Source organism: Dryas octopetala, chromosome 4 (genome assembly GCF_963921425.1).
Source record: "Dryas octopetala chromosome 4, drDryOcto1.1, whole genome shotgun sequence".
In the NCBI taxonomy this organism is placed as follows: domain Eukaryota; kingdom Viridiplantae; phylum Streptophyta; class Magnoliopsida; order Rosales; family Rosaceae; genus Dryas; species Dryas octopetala.
The window spans coordinates 21,963,675-21,980,180 of record NC_141369.1 but is presented as its reverse complement, the minus strand read 5'-3'; the positions used below and the strand labels follow the sequence as shown (position 1 = coordinate 21,980,180).

The 16,506-nt window shown below is 36.9% G+C and overlaps 2 protein-coding genes, 1 non-coding gene and 1 pseudogene across 8 annotated transcripts; 1 reads left to right on the top strand and 3 right to left on the bottom strand.

The window, feature by feature from the left end:
* Positions 1-1,482: 1,482 nt before the first annotated feature.
* On the bottom strand, positions 1,483-4,866 carry LOC147288205 (geranylgeranyl transferase type-2 subunit beta 1-like). 2 transcript variants are annotated; one of them, XM_086240642.1, is made up of 10 exons: positions 4,718-4,866; positions 4,336-4,389; positions 4,095-4,245; positions 3,842-3,958; positions 3,557-3,623; positions 3,258-3,406; positions 2,415-2,548; positions 2,231-2,329; positions 2,038-2,113; positions 1,483-1,681 (listed from the first exon to the last, which is right to left on the bottom strand). In XM_086240642.1, exons 1-10 carry the CDS (start codon positions 4,727-4,729, stop codon positions 1,611-1,613), a joined length of 930 nt encoding a protein of 309 aa, XP_086096768.1. In that variant the 5' UTR covers positions 4,730-4,866; the 3' UTR covers positions 1,483-1,610. The 2 variants fall into 2 exon arrangements, with proteins under 2 accessions (XP_086096768.1, XP_086096767.1); XM_086240641.1 differs by having other exon boundaries at positions 1,483-1,705; positions 4,718-4,863.
* A 2,551-nt stretch (positions 4,867-7,417) lies between these two features.
* Positions 7,418-11,206, bottom strand: LOC147288204 (Phototropic-responsive NPH3 family protein). Of its 5 annotated transcripts, XM_086240633.1 has the most exons (5): positions 11,094-11,206; positions 10,503-10,567; positions 8,403-9,512; positions 7,814-8,274; positions 7,418-7,707 (listed from the first exon to the last, which is right to left on the bottom strand). In XM_086240633.1, exons 1-4 carry the CDS (start codon positions 11,203-11,205, stop codon positions 7,819-7,821), a joined length of 1,743 nt encoding a protein of 580 aa, XP_086096759.1. In that variant the 5' UTR covers position 11,206; the 3' UTR covers positions 7,418-7,707; positions 7,814-7,818. The 5 variants fall into 5 exon arrangements, with proteins under 5 accessions (XP_086096759.1, XP_086096758.1, XP_086096760.1 ...); XM_086240632.1 differs by having other exon boundaries at positions 7,418-8,274; XM_086240634.1 differs by lacking the exon at positions 11,094-11,206 and having other exon boundaries at positions 7,418-8,274; positions 10,503-10,885.
* Positions 11,207-13,025: 1,819 nt separating this feature from the next.
* TRNAY-GUA (transfer RNA tyrosine (anticodon GUA)) lies at positions 13,026-13,117 on the top strand. The gene is given in 2 exon segments: positions 13,026-13,062; positions 13,082-13,117. It is a non-coding gene; the product is annotated as a tRNA-Tyr (tRNA).
* Positions 13,118-13,499: 382 nt separating this feature from the next.
* On the bottom strand, positions 13,500-15,663 carry LOC147288202 (scarecrow-like protein 32 pseudogene; annotated as a pseudogene).
* Positions 15,664-16,506: the final 843 nt, after the last annotated feature.

The following is a 16,506-nucleotide window of genomic DNA, read 5'->3' as shown; positions in this document are numbered from 1 at the left end:
TAGTTATTTTCTTATGATTTTGTTATTACCATGAATTAAATAGAATTTTGTTTTGTAAATGTTGTGAAAGTAATAATTTTGGTTTAAAATTAAGGGAATTATGTTTATATTTTTAGATTAGGAAATATATGAGTTAATTAAAATATAACATGATTATGAACGGGATAGAATATAGTTAAATCATTCGACATGATTGATTAAATAATTTAATTTAAAGTTGATTTGTATTTCACACAAATTGGAAATGACACCACATCAACATCACTCACTAACACGAATTACAATATTTACCGTCTACGCATACGCATAGAAAATGTTTCAGGATGTGACATGTCATTCTTCTATTGGTTTTCATGTACTGGTTTTCCTAGTCTAGTTTCCACAGTAATGAGGAGAGAGGCAAGATTGGCACGTGAATTGTGTTTGAAAAATTGGGAAGGGTTGGGTGGAGAGGAGGTGACGGCTGTTTCATTGAAAATCTCTAATGAAAAGAGCCAAAAAGAAAAGCCCGAGGATGTCACACACGCACGTGACCCATTATATAATGCATGTTGTAGAATTTGATGCCCAATCTTGCATCTTCTCGCACGAGGTCACGTGATCCTATATATGCATTATGCAAGTTGCAAGACGCACACCTGGAAGCAATTAAAGAGGTTTGGCTCTTCTTGTTGCCATTTCGTGACTGAAATGATACCTGGGTTTTGTTTGGTTTTGTGATTGTGGGGTCTTTTTTTTTTTCCCCACAATGGAGTAGTGGATGGGTGATCAACAATATGACACGCCAGTGCTAAAGATATAAGCGCCTCATAAATGAGATTCATCATTGAGAAGAACTTGCCTGCCCCCGTGTTAGGGGGACAGGTGGTGTCACAAGAGAGAAAAAAAAGAGAGAGAGAGAGAGAGAGAAAGAGAGAGAGAGGAGAGAGATAGAGAGAGAGGGATGCCAGCTGGTGAAACAGGGGTGCAGGCAAGTTTTATTCTTCATGATTCATGGAGTGGAGTAAGTTACAGTGACACCGTGGATAAGTCATTTGATCCAAGTTTTGCCCCTCAGGAAAAGAAAAGGGCCCATTTATTTCTTGTACAGTTGTACTTTTACTTTTACTTGGGGTGGGGGAGAAAACATGCAGATTTTACACGCACATTGAAAGAAAAAGAACCAGCAAGCAAGCCCGAAACAAACATCTTGCATTTCTGTATAAACTCTTAACGAAAAAAAAAAAATCAAGAGAGAAAATTCACTATAATACTGCTTTCTTAAGAAACCAAAAGTCAAGAAGAACAAACATTAGAGTTTTAGTTTCTATTTTTATTGAAGGTGTTCTGAGGAACTCAATCAAATAACATAGTATCAATCAGAATCAAATAGCTCCCACTCAACTGATTTTTTTGACCGCTTACACTTCATTCTGTTTAACATCCAGGAACTACAAAAAATGAGCCGATACAAGTATGCAGCCAAGCATCAAGGCGAAAAAATTGACAGAAAAGTGAAACCGTATATACCATATCTGAATAAGCTGCTGAGAGTTTGTGACATTATTAGATAAACAAGAAGGTATGGAATTACAGCAAGAGATGCAAATCAGAGTCCCGTAAACAAGCCATCAACTGCCCAAGATAACCCTATTAACAACATCAACTGGCAATGCATAAGCTGGATCTATGGTTTTCAACCCTGGATATTCAAGAAGGGAAAGCCCTGCATCAAAAAGCATTAACCGTATATATGATGAATACGGTGGAAGAGCAAGCAGCCAAGAACAAAAGAACAAATTATGTATAACACTAAATGCACTGACATCCTAGGTATGTTAGTAGTTATCTCCTTCCGCGTACACTCCCCTTACACAAGGAAACATTTTCCATTATACCCCATTCATAAGAAGGTCCTAACATCACTTGTGGACGAAGTTGGAACTTAGAAGCTCTAACCAGGCATTGATTATAATCATTGACAAAGGTTATGGCATGACAAATTATTACGCAAACATATGTGAAATTAAACAAAGGTAGAGCTAAGCAATTATATACCAGCTACACCAAAGTATGTGTGGTAGACATCAACAGCATCATCTGGTCTGTCAGAAATTCCTCCATTTTCAATATCCTGCAATTTTCAATAATGAACCACATCTCAGATAAATCCTCGTTTCACAAATAATCTTATAGGGAGAATACCCACTCCTAAGGGATAATCCAAATGTACAAATGGGGTAAATATAACCTGGCAGTCTAAAATGAACTTGACAAGCTTTTCCTTATCGATCCACTGAACTCTGTCTATCATGATCAAACTAGAAAGAACCCACCATGAGTAGCAGACCTGAAATGGAGCAAAAATGCAGTGAGGAAGAGTCCAAATTAATAGAAACAAATTCAGCTTCAATTTTCGAAAAAGAAAAGCCTACATCGGGAAGTTTTTCTGGACGGCCATTAAGACCTCCAGATTTCACTTGCCGCTCACATAACCACCACCCCAAAAGGTCCTTGTCAATACGGTGCAGAGACCCCGTAATAGCAAGAGCACCCACGCAACAGAAAACTGCAGTCACAATGGGCAGAGCAAAGCTGTAATTTTGAGTCTGATTTTGACATACAGATAATACAACTAAATAATCACTATGCCATTACTAGATCAGACATGCGGATGCTTTAAACAAAATAAAGGATAGTTCCCTAGACTTGAGAGTGGAATGATGTACAATGAGATGTGTCACAGGACCCAGATAAGTTACACTGCAGATCAGTTTCTATTGAACAACTTTTCTGTCAATTATTCTATCTTCACTAGGTTGTCCATAGATTGTACATATGGCATAAGAAAACAGCAAACGATTTCAACAAGGCCAATGCAGTTACTTTAGTTTTAACTCAATATTAAAAATTTTATCACAACATTCATCTGTAAAGCAAATCAATCATGTCAATATGTCATTAACTAAGATTTTAAGTGAAAAAGAAAGAAAAGAATACGACAATATGAGCTTAAAACTTAATTAGGACAGATGCACCGCAAGATTGACTGCTAATTTCCAATGAATGGACCAAAAGGAAATAACTTTGATGATCTATGGAGTTTTATACTACAAATAATACAATTGATTGATGATGATTGAATCTGGACTAAGCAGGATTCTACTTACCAAAATGTAAACAGATATTCATTTAACAAGCGATACAAAAAAAGCAGACAAAGGAAATATTATCAAAAAGTAAAACTTCATACAGATACTATAGGCTAAATAACATACTTTGACCAGCATGAGACTCCCCATCAGGCGTGCATCCAAATCCACCATCATGATTTAAGCAACTTAAAATGTAGTTCACAGCCTTCTCCACATTGATTTTATTCAAACCATGTAGTAATGCGAGACAAGATATAGCAGTATAAGAAAACCTAAAAGGAACAAAAAGAATTGTTACTTAGAAAGAAAAAAAAAAAGGAACAGAAAAAAGAAATTGAAAACTAAATCATGTTTTTCAGCAAGAGATGCTAATTTCAAAAAATCATAAGATGCCAAAAACAAAGAAAATTGAAAAAGACTACCTTGTATCAACTTCACCCCACATGTCTCCTGAAAATGATCCATCTTCATTCTGCAGCCCAGCTACATCTGAGCTGAATATTAAGTCTCACAAAAAATTCTATATTCACTATGCTTTATGTTGTTTAATTGTCTAATTTGTTTACAAAACCTTTTATGAGCTATAAGCATCCGTTCAACACAAGGTGTAATAATTATTATGAATACCATTCACCAATTGAAAATGCGTGCATAACGGCAATGAAGATTTATTTCAGATTTTACAAAAAATATATGCTAATGGATACAATTTGCAACCTTTTCAACATCCAGAACATTAAGCTTGTCAAGTAAGGCCAAAACCTGCACAGCACTTAAGGTATACAGTACGTGTGGGTCATGCCCAATGTTACCACCAAACCCACCTGGATAAACAAAGTTGCATCATAATTTACTCAGCAACTCTAAATTGACAAATAAACAATACAACTCTAAATTGACAAACAGACAATGCAGAACAAAAAACTAGTATTGGGCTAAGAATTTTGATAAGGTAAATACCTGAGTCATGCTGGCACTGGAGAACCCAGGCAACAACCTCATCAACATCCACAGCATGAAGCTTTCCAAGAAGATCAAGGGTGGTCAGGCCCCAGTATGCACCATTCATTCTTATATGCTCCATCACCACTGACTCGAAAGAGTCCTTCTTCTGAGTACAGTATCACCAATTCACCATAGTACTATTATTATTAGCTATAAAGCGAAAGAAAACTATATGTGTTTGCATTAAATATCAGACCTTTTCGACTGAAATAATGTATTGAACGTGTTTCTGAGCTGCCAGCTTCCCCATCTGTTAAACATTACAACGATGGTCAACAGTGAGGTGAAGAGGAATTGACCAAGTTTGAATGCATATATCTTGCATACATTTATACATATATGTGCAAAATATTCATGGGAAGTTGTATATATAACTAGACAAGTAACACAAACCACTTTTTTCACATGCATTCTAGAGTTCAACAGAAATTCTACATTGGCTGAGTTTAAATTCTTCAAAATTATATTCTGGAGGGTTTTCTATTGGTATGATCGCATCCATGTAAAGTAAAACAAATCAAAGAATTATAAAACTGTAATCTAATAACTTAGAAAGAATTTCAGAACGAAGCCCAAACCTGTTCAGCCATGCTACACGCTTTGTATGAGGAATTAAGGATCTTGCGGGAAAACGCCGAGAAATTGAGCACCAGCAGCAGCCAGTCCCTAACTAGAAACAATGGGGGTTTCGCCGTCGCTTTGGAACTCTGTTGACGGGTGGGTTTTAGGGGTGGAGATGATAATGGGTCATGGGTGGGTTACGGGTAACGGGTGGGTAAGGCTTAAGGCTGCCCCGGATAAAAACGCTGGGCTTGGGAGCTGGTGGGCTTTTAGGTAAAGGAACAATTATTGTGTTGGGTTCATACTTTTTTTTGCTGTCAAAGTGTTGGGTTCATACTTTTTTTGTCTTAAGTATTTGCTCGTACTTTTTTTTTGTCAGTGTTGGGCTCATATGTACTTTACAGTCCAGGGCTCAAATACAACGGTATTTTTTTTTTTTTTGTTTAAAGAGTAATGATAGTTGGCCAAAAAACAAAAGAGTAATGATAGACACGTGGAGCTCACATTTCATTTCTATTAAAGAGGGAATACATATGTGATACACTTAACAATGTAGTGATTTTCTAACACATTTACCATTTTGATAGCCTAGAAGAATGGAATTAGTTCTTATATATGATGAGGAAACATTTTTTAAGCTAGGTAGCAATTGATAATTCTACTAGCTACCATTAATTCTGATTCTCATTCTGTATACTGACTTTGTAATTCAGAGGAAACTCTGCTTAATTGGAACATTTGAGTAGGTAAATAGTAACTTTGCTTTATTAATGGCATGAGTTAGGTGGTGGAAGGATCTGGGATTCATTAGAGACAAGACTCATGGAATGCTACTTCTGGTCAGATGGAATGCTACTTCTGGTCAGTTGGAATGGCCTTCGAACCTCAATTCAGTAATATCAGGATAGGGTTGATAAAAGTGGCTACTCTAGTAACGACCACCATTGATGATGTCTCCCAGACTACATGAAGTTTTGTTCGTAGCTCTATATAACACTGTGAATGAGGTGGTTTATGACATTTTAAAGGAGCAAGGGGAGAACGTCCTCCCTTAGTCCCTGACTTGACAAAAGCTGTATGTATATATACAACCAACAGAATGTTATATTGATAATCATCTGTGATCGCAAATGAATTGTAACGAACTATGTTATTTTGATTTGTGCAAAGCGTTCCTAACAGCTTTAGTAATTGCGTAATATATATGATATCAAAGGTCATATTTGTTTGTTTTCAATTTAATGCTCTGCAAGCAGAAGTAGAGAGAGGTCACCCCTAAGTGCAAATTCAATGCTGTTGATTAATGGAGGTCACCCCTAAGGATTCCACAAGAAAAATAGCATCTTTAATAACCCGTGCAAGGGGTGAGAAATCTCATCCACTACTACGAAGTGCATTAAGAAGTTGCATTAAGTGAAAGAATGTTAGGCCAAACAAATTGGTAAAAATAGAGAGAAGCAAAAAGAGATGAGATAAGAGAGAGGTGAGGGGTGAGAAATAATTGGTCAAAAATCAAAGTTGAAAATATGTTGCTTCCATGAAAAGGTCTGTCTGTGTACGTGGCAATGGCATTCAATAAACACTGAAAAGGTCAGTCACTTCCTTATCGAAATCCTCATACTTGATGATGTGGTACGTTCTGTTTAGTTTATAATCCAGATCGATCCATAATCAACAATAAAGAAAGACATAACATAGGAAGTTGGACAAGAAAAGTGGCGTCTAAGGAAATCAGATTGACCCGGAAAACCAACCCTTATTCCTATACATATATCATATAAAGACATACCGTAAATGTGACTTCATCTGACCAACCACAGATTTTGTAAATGAGTAAATCAATCTCTTGTTTGTTTGTCACGGCACATAATATTGTAGTCAATTCAGCTCCATGTGGATTGTGATCCTTCTGTCCTTCATTTTAGGTTAATGTCAATGGAGGTTTGACTTTGACTGATCCAAACCCAACTCTGTTAATTTAGGATTTTGGGTACATTAAAATTCCTTGGAGACTAGGTCTCCGCAATTCAATATTAAAATGATTTCAAAAGCATAACATACCAAAATTCTTTCTTCAAATCAATTCAATATTTCAATGTGCCCATAATGACTTTAGTTAGGTACATTAGTAATAATTGGGAATTTGATCCTCTTTATTAGGCAATTACTGCACAAAATGCCTGGTTGCATCACACAGCTGCTGACTGCTGGAGATCATCAACTCAATAAAAGTGACCAGCTGCTCCAGTTGTTACCGAGGCATCAGCTTCCTCACTCACATTAAGTGCCAGTAGACCCAGTCATGTTTAATTTTACATGATTAAACGGTGTGGCAATAAACTAGGTGGAACTTAGTTTACTACCTCAAGACTATTCAGGAACCTAGAGAGAACAGAGTTGTTCATGTCAACAGGGATCTTTCTTAATATATATGGACCTGCTGTTAATAAGTGAACCATGTCATCAAATTTTATACTTCCATTATTCTTAGGTAAAGTCAACAACAGCTACACTTGACTTTAGTATCTTACCACTTAGTAACTTTTGATCTTTGTTCTATTAGTTGACTGATAATTGAAACCACATGAGAAAAATATTTTAGTCTTGAAATTATTTAGCAGCCATTTTTAAATAAATGTAATGCATGTTCATGAATATTGATGATGATAATGATGATGATTAAGCAAATGGGGAGTAGTACATGTGCTAAATATGGTATCTTAAACAGAAAAGTGAGTCATGAAATATGTACAGTACAGCTTTTCATTCACCCTCATATTTTCTATTCATGTAGACTGCTTGCCAGCTTGCATTACAGAAAGCTTCAATGTGAGTGGCTGTGGAAAATGACTTAACCATGCATTCCTATCTTCTATGATTCTATCCAAAGCACTATAGGAAATCAACAGGGACCCGGCATAAAAATGACTCAACAGAAGTTCTCTTTCTGTACAACCAAGATTTCAATTTTCAATCATTCTCTGTAAGTGGAACAATTCACAGTCACCTTTAGTTCATGCAGAAAAAGAAGAAAAACTATTAGCACCAAAACCCATTCCCTGTACTATACAAATATGACATAATAACACTTAAAAAAAGCAATAAAATGCAACCTCTATCATGAACAAAGTTTGGGCAAAGATCTTGCATGACTGTGGCTTGGTACTCTTGATTTCTTAAATTTTGCCATTTGGGTTTGCATTTTCCTGCACGCTTTCTCCAATTCCATGACCCTGCACTGCATGCCTTGCAAATGTGCTCTGAGTTTCTCATTGTCAGCTGAGAGATCAAGCTGCCCAGCGTAGATCACAAGTTGTTCATTGGCATCACCTTTCCTTCCCCCATTTCGAACCTCAGAGACACTACAAGGGGAATCAGCATGGGACTTGGAATTGTTGGTTCTGTGGACCAAGCTTTTAAGCTTGCATTGCTGAGAAACAAGATCTTGGACTGCTGATTTTGATGGAAATTTTGTATTCTGAGAAAGGTGTATGCAAGCATCTGCTGAGAGCTTCTCATAGTTCAATACACAACATATTTTCATCTTTTCCTCTTCAGACAATCCTGCATGCACCTATGCCAAACCAGATTCAATGCATGAATAAACCCACAATATGAAGCAGATCAAACCCACAATATGCTTTCTCATGTACATGGCTAAAATTATAAGCTACAGAAAGCTGGAGAACTTAAATGCAATACCTGTAAGTACATGTCCATGGCACGGTAAAGCTCATCATAGGAGTCTCTGGCAGAATCTGGCAGGACCGTGGCTAAAGCCACAAACCTTGAAGGCTTTAAACAAGGATCTGGGGCTACTTCTGCTACATACAAATCCACCAAAGTAGCAACTTTCCTCAATCTCATAGGAGATGCTTGACAGATTGCTCCGCGCAGAAATGATTTCAAAAACCTCAGAACAAGATTGACATCATACAAGTAATTGATCCCATGTGGGGCTGGAACAAGCAAATTATCTAATGTTGCTTGATCTAACTGTGAGCCAATCATGCCCTCCAACTTATTCCTGCTGCTTTTGTTTATATTCAAACTCAGAGCAATTCGAAGAATCCCAAATAAATTCTTGCAAGAAACACAGCTCTGATCAAGAATATGAAGCATATCAATGACGGTTTCAGCAATTTTGCGCTTAGTATCGGATTTGACAGTGTAAAACTTTGATTTCTGGTAATAAAAGAGGAACCTACTAATAATAACATGATCAAGTTTTCGAGAAACCATAGACTTGACCAGCATTTCAAGCAAATTTGGACCTAAAACTAGAAGATCCTCAAACCACCAGGTTGCTCGAGAGGAGCTGGTTTTCAAACTCTCAGTGCTTCTGGTGTCACATGAAAACCGAATACCAGAGCTATCTGGGGATGAAGTGGAAGGACAAGGGCTTGCTTCGCTGCTCAAAGCCAGTCTTCCAACAAGGGTATCCAAGCATTTCCCAAGTAGACGCGGAGAATTAGCAGTTGGAAGCAAATCTTGGCACTGCTTCAAAGCGATCAAAAGCTCAGACCATGTCCAATACCTCATCTCTTCAAATGATTTCTCTGTTTTTTCCAATAAATTATGTGTTGCAGAGACAGAATTGTCCATTTCCAGGAACAATGCAGCAGAATATAGGAGGGAAATATTGGAAGGAGTTATGTCAGTGCTGCCATTGTTGTAGCAGAACCTTGAAATGAGCTCAAAACTCTCTGCCCCTCCTGGGAAGTCATGGAATACCACTTTAAGATTTCTTGTGGTACCCTTTGATTTGCCAAGTAATTTGCTCAATTTGCCCGAGTAGGAAGCAATAATTCTCTGCAGAAATGGTCATGAAAAAACCAGGGTGGAAAAATCAACACTCAATAGGTAAAAAAATCACTACAGAAAACGTATTCATTGAAATGAAAAAAAAAATTAATAAGTAGAAGTTGTCACTTAGAAGGCTAGTGAATTACAGAAAACAGAGTTATGCAAGATCTGGGCTATTAACTAACAGCTACTGAAGAAATATAGTAAAGACAAAACCCCACACTAATTCCAGCATACAGAGAAACCCACCAAACGAATGAACTCATTGAATTGAAAGAAACAAGAAAAAATGGGAATCTACTCCAGAACCTGCCAAAGAATGTTGAAAGGTCGTTATAGGCAATAAATTATGGTGAGGGCGATCTTCCCAGCAAAGAAGGGTAGAAAAGAGTAATAAATGCCTGGAAAAGACATCTCAAAAGAAGTGAACAAAACAAGTAAAGGTAAGAACATTTGAGCCCCATAACACCAGCATTAAATGAGAGAATGATGCAAAAGAAAAAAGCCCTGCCATTTCAACGTGCAGTTTGTGAAAATAGCTATTACGACTTTTCAAAATAGATAGAACAGAAGCAAAAAAAAAGCTATGACAGCCAATGACCCACATCAATGCAAAATAGGTGTGAATCTTTTTTTTTTTTAGGTGAAAAAAATAGGTGCGAATTGATTGGTGGGCGGAAAAGGAAAAATTCTTGTTAAATTCTTGATGGCTAACATGGAAAGTAACCAAGAAAAAATTACTAGAGTATGCACGAAATGTAGAATGTTAATCCATAAAACATCATAATTCAAGCACAAGAACACCAATAATTGGCAAGTAATAAAGGGTCTGAGACCGGGAAATGTGTGAACTTAATTGAAAACCATGACATATAAACTAACTATACAGACAGGATCCAGAAGCAGAGTAAACAAATTTGAGGGATAAGATCACATTTGGGCATTAGAAAAAGATGGACTTTTCTAAACGGAATGGGGTTGCAAGCACAGAATTACCTTGTCCACCATGAAAGACTCTTCCCCATTGACATCCACTTCAAGATCACAACAAGCTTCCAAGCCTTCCATTACCCAAAGGATTTAAATAACAAAACAAAACCCACTTCAAATCCAGTCTCTTTTTTTGGGTACTTGTAATAAGAAAAGAAAAAGGAAGTAACTTTTAACAATCAAACAAAGACAGAGCGGTGAGGAGGCCAAATGGGGGGTGAAGAGGAGGAGGAAGAGGACACAAAGCCATATTCTGAAATGGGTAAGAAGACAAACACCAAGAGGTGAAAGACTTTGGTTAGTGCAAATGGGTACTATTGGTTCAGGCAGAACAGAAGCAATGTGGTTCTCAACTGGAATATAGAGACAAGGCTCTAAAGAGCTAAGAACTAAAGTCTAAAGACAGAAAAGTGTGATATATAATATTTGACTATGAACCCCAGAGAGTAGTTGAAGTGTGTGTGTTACTGTATGTTAGACCACTAGCCTCATGACATTCCCAGAGAAAATAAATCTATCTAGCTTAGAAAAATATGTAAAAGTATATTAATGATAAATTATTCATTAATGTGTGATATTCTTCGGGAAGAGTAAGACCAGTAAGCTTGGAAGTGAAGCTTTGTTGCTGGCTTTCCCTCCCACTCTTTGTTTTGTTTAGTCCACGTTCATCGCTGCAAGTCTCTGCTGCAGATGTGTGCAGTGCACCCATTGCCTTTTTCTCTACTTTATTAATTTCCCTCTCTCATGAGTCATGGCCCAAAAAAAAAAAAATTTCCCTCTCTCGCAAGGTTTGCAAATTGACTTAAATGCCCATTTGGACCATTTAAGATTTTCTTTCCTTTTTAATATTTTATTTTGTTTTGGTGGGATATTAGGAGTGGACCCCACTTCTGTTTTAACCGGGTCCACCAAAAGATCAGGATCTTTGCCTGACAATGGTTCCCTCATTCTTGTGTCTCTCCGTACCCATTTCACCATTTGTGATTTCCCTCCAATAATATAATAACATACGAGAGAAAATGATGCCCCTTTGCACATTAATAATTTAGAGCATTTTACAACTTGTAGGATTCAATTGAGCCCAGATTTAGCTTGATAGCATCAGGCCCAAAAAGAACCTTAGGGCTAACTTGCATTTGTACATTGCCCAAGCTTGGGCTTTTAATTAAGCCCAAGCTTTGAGCAAGATTTACACTTTTTCTTTTGATAATTAGTATGATTTAGGCTTCATCCATCAATAAACATTGCTCAAGGCTCATGAATAGTTAAAAGATTCAAATTAGTTTAGTGGTATATCTATCTATCTTTTTTCTTTTTTTTTACTGGATTTGAATCATGTATTTAGGCTCTATTTGGGATTGCGGTGGAGGATCCAAAAACTGCTGTGAATGACAATTCTCAATTACCTACAACAATTTTGGTGTTTGGTAAAAAAATTAAAAACTGTTTTTCCCTACAATTCTCAACTCCTCACAACAAAAACAGAAAGCAGGTTTCAACAGAAAGCAGGTTTCTAGGTGCTTTTGATAGCTGCAGTGAATCACAGCAATAATGAATATTTTATTTTACCCATAATACCCTCATTGATTTCTATAATTTTTATTTGTTTATTTTAAATTAAAAAATATGTTCATTTTTATTTATATTTTATATTGTGATAATTAATTATGATATTTTATTTGTACGATTAAAATTATAATATACCTAAAAAATAATATGCATACTTATTTAATAATGTTGTCTTTAGAAAAATTAATGCTAATAAAAATTTGTAGCAAAAAATTTCAAAAACAAGTAAAAAAACATTTTATTTTTACTAAATAAATAAGTGAAAGACACTTTCAGCATCATGTCCATTTTATTAATTATACACAATCACAGCACTTTTACATTAACATTTACCAAACACTTTGATACTGTTTTTTGTACTCACAGCACTTTTGAAAATATAGTTTACCAAACACTTAACTGCTTTACTTTACAGCTGACTTTACTTCACAACTATTTTACTTCACAGCTGTTTTTCCTCATAATAATACCAAACTGGCCCTTAGTCTAATCCTAACTTTTACCCACATTCACTTTCACCATTGGGCTAACCCTAAGAGCTTATATCTATCTATTTTGATGAACAAAAAACAATCTTAAAATTCAAATCACTCATTATCTATTAAATACCGGTCTAGTGTATATCCATTCACAGCATTAAAAGAATCTTAAGTTCGAATTCTCTTTACCAAATTTTTTTTTAAAAAAAAAACTCTAATCTTTATATGAAGTAAAGTTCGTTGTAAATTCATCATAATTAAATGGAGTCGCACTAATTTTTTTTTTTTTTAAGCGAACCAATTAAGCTTCGTGAGCAACATAATCATTCAGTAGCTTTACCCAATGGTTCAGATTCCAGAGGGTTTTATTTTCTCCCCTGCCATAGATTTTTAATAACAAGCTACTCTTTATTTTCCTTTGCAAATCACCATAATTCTTATTAAATAGAAATTAATTACTAACAAGCTTAATATTAACAAGCCGACCTTAGCTCAGTTGGTAGAGCGGAGGACTGTAGTGGGTATATGCTCTCAGCCATCCTTAGGTCGCTGGTTCGAATCCGGCAGGTCGGATTTTTTAAAAACTTTCTCCTTTTTTTCTATTTTTTTAAATACAAAACACATGCAGAACAGCAGAAGATATTGCATGTCAACAAATAATATTGCATCAGGTTCTCCCTAAAACTATTCTTAAGTTGCCTTTAACAGAAATATTAATTCTTATGGAAGCATGCGATATTATCAAGGACTTAATTACCAATTATATATGTGAGTAAGAAAGAGCTAGCTACCTACTGATCAGTCATTGCTTTCACATGCATCCATTTATATTATCCAATATATGTACCAAAAAGGTTTCCTAAAATAGCAATTCTTAAGGAGTGTGAGAACCTATGTAATATATATTAGAGGCTTTAGAGCATTAGTTTATTACTGTGAATAAGAAAGGCCAGGCTAAATGGAAGAAGTTACTTAATTTCACAGTAGTACAATTATATATGGAACAAAAGCCTGCACTGCAGTACACTGACTCACTGAGATGGTAAAACAATTAAAGTGCTAGCTAGATTTTGTCTCATACAATGCAAAGGACAACATGTCAACATGTCCATTCCTAGCTCTCTCTCTCTCTCTCTCTCTCTCTCTGCCTTTCATGTGATATATCATAGCTAGCAAGCAAGAGCTTCAATACGTACAAATTGTGCTCGTGAAAATTATTTTTCAGAAAATGCTGCCGCTTCGCTTTTTGTCTTGTGCTCCTTTTGCAGCTTTTTGACGAAGAGAAAAAAGCAACCATATGATCAAGTTTTTGTCATTGCCTCTTGATCATCACCACCTGGACCACACTGATCAGCAATGAAACACCAACCCCCCATCCCCCCAATTTAATTGGTAGGTCCATGTAACTCATCACCAATTGCATGCATAACATTTTTGAAGCCACACACACACACCCATTTAATCCTCCAACCCATTTGGAATATTATTTGGGACCCAAGCTGTGGCAAAAACTGAGTTGTGTCCCTTCCATGTGAGCACCAACATATCCTCTTCGTGCTTCATGCCCCAACCGCTGGCATGTTCGTCTAGCAAGGCCTTCACTTCCCTCACAGTCTCTTCACAAAACGGAGCGCTTAAAAACCCCGAGTTCCTTAATCGCTGCGACGTGGCAACTCCACACTCTAACCTCTCTATTCTTTGGACCCCTTCAAACCCAATAATGTTTTCAATTTTGTGACCAATATCTGATTCGTACTCTATCCTCTGGCCACTATCTTTGGGCAAGAAAGTCTCCAAGGCATCAAAGGGTATCCACAGATAATTGAAACACGTGGTAATTCTTGAACTGAGACTTGGTGCACTCAGATCAGAGTCTTCATCCACCACAACTATGATTCTAGGGTTTAGGCATCTAATCATGTTAAGGAAAGTGTTGCGCATAGCACTGCCCTGTGGCTCATCAGGCAGATAGCGCAACCAATTTTGACAATTTATTACCAAAGCCTCATCCTCATTGAGGTTTAGTGAAGATGGGTTTAATTGACTCAATAGCAACTCAAAGTGGTCAAAGCTAGAGCAATCTTTAGAATTTGAAGATGGGTTTTGGTGATCAATCACATTGAACTCAAAGGGAACATCCCTAAATCTAGAGAAATTCCCCAACCGAAGACCCACTTCTTCGCTTGACACATTGAGCAAAGGGGGAACCGGTGGCCTCCAAGAGGGCACAGTGACCCTGAGTTCAGGAGGCCCCTCAGGCCTTTTGGCCAAGGCATCAATGAGAGTAGGCCACTGCATACAATGAGTGATGCTAAAATCTAAGATATGGACTTTTGGGCACCCTTGGACTGCTTTGAAAATTGCACTATTTGATGCACAGTACCCAAAACGGTGCCAAGGGATTAGATCAACATACCCGGCTAATTCGGTCACAGACATCAACCTCCTCTGGATGGTGGTACTACTACTACAACTACTACCATTAAAATTGTTCATAGAAGCTGTAGGGTAGACCCTTGAGGCCCTTGAGATTAAGGCCCTCAAGATCCATGAGGTGAGCCTTTGATTAGGGTCACCAACAGAAGAAGCAACATTGTTGAGCACCCACATGACTTGTTGAGCCAAGGTCACATCATTGATCTCCAAGGCACTCGCGCAGTGGAGTAATAGCTTCTCTATACACGCCCCGTCAAGGCTTCCAAGACACCCTTTGAGCGCGGCGCCGGTTAGGGAGCCCTGAGAGGTGGTGTTGAAGAGGGTTGTGGGGTTTTGTAGAGAAATTGACGTACCGCTTGCTCTAACTTCAGTTTTCATGGCTAGCTGTGACTACTATTAGAAATGATATGACACAAATTTATTAGGGTTAAATTTGCAGCTTGGAATTTGAGTTGGGAGCAAAGGGAAGAGGGAAAAGGAAGGTGGACACGCGTCCTGTAGATATTGGTGGATGGGATTGAAGAGCTAGGGTTTTAGCTGGTTGGTTTGTGAGTTTGCAGGTCCGAGAGAGAGAGAGAGAGAGAGATGAAATCTTGGGTAATGGAAATATTCTGTCTCTGAGACATGCATACATGCACAGGGTTAAGAGCTATGGCTTATCTGCTAGCTAGAACCATATATATACTAGAGAGAGAATCACTATAGCTAATTATCCACATATATATATATATACATATAAATGTGGTGTACTGTACTACACTGATTTCTAATAAAATGAGACGAGTACTACACTGATTAGCTGCACGTATATATTGATTGTAGTTCGAGATTTTTTGTTTTCCTCTCTTGAATTGTCCGAAACTAATCTAATAAGTGTCAATAGGTGTGAAGATTAATCGTGTATATATATAAATATTAAGTAATAAAAATTTACCAACTAAATATATGTGATAAGGTAGCAGCTGATACATGTTGTAAGGCTTTTTAATCTTTTCGTTTGATTCAGAGAAAATGAAGTGAGAGTTGAAATATTATCGTGGGTGTGAAGATAAATGTACTCTACCACTGAAATTATAGATTTGTATTCATTCATGCGTTAAGCAAAGAACGAGTCAACTCACTGATATTCCGAATTAATGTTGCTGATCATGTCTCTTAACTTTTACTTAATTACCACTGTATATATACTCAAACTATATACCATCATAATAAAGAATCTAACACTGTTCAATTAGCATGCATAGAGGGAGCTCTTCCAAAGGGGTCTAATAAATAAGCTAATTTGGCTTATTGCTAATTACTTCGCAGTGCTCATCATGATTCATGATTAATTGCCTTAGCTAGAGACCAGTTATTATGGCCAGATTGTTAAGAGAGAGTAAAGAGTAGGTTAAAGAAGCTGTCTTCGCCGGCCACTCTCTTTTGTCGAATTTGTACTCATCATGCAATGTGATTTAATTAAGACAAACCCACTAATACTAATTTAATTAAGAGTATGGATTTGCCTTTGATTTTTGTGATGGTTA

Coding starts and splice junctions, on each gene's coding strand:
- LOC147288205 (XM_086240641.1), bottom strand. Junction 3,624..3,841: donor TGTTGAAAAGGTTGCAAATT/GTATCCATTAGC, acceptor TATTCAGCTCAG/ATGTAGCTGGGCTGCAGAAT. Junction 2,330..2,414: donor GTCCAGAAAAACTTCCCGAT/GTAGGCTTTTCT, acceptor GCTCCATTTCAG/GTCTGCTACTCATGGTGGGT.
- LOC147288204 (XM_086240632.1), bottom strand. CDS start 11,205: ATGGGTGCACTGCACACATCTGCAGCAGAGACTTGCAGCGATGAACGT. Junction 10,568..11,093: donor CTTCACTTCCAAGCTTACTG/GTCTTACTCTTC, acceptor GGGTAATGGAAG/GCTTGGAAGCTTGTTGTGAT. Junction 9,513..10,502: donor AGTCTTTCATGGTGGACAAG/GTAATTCTGTGC, acceptor CCATTTCTGCAG/AGAATTATTGCTTCCTACTC.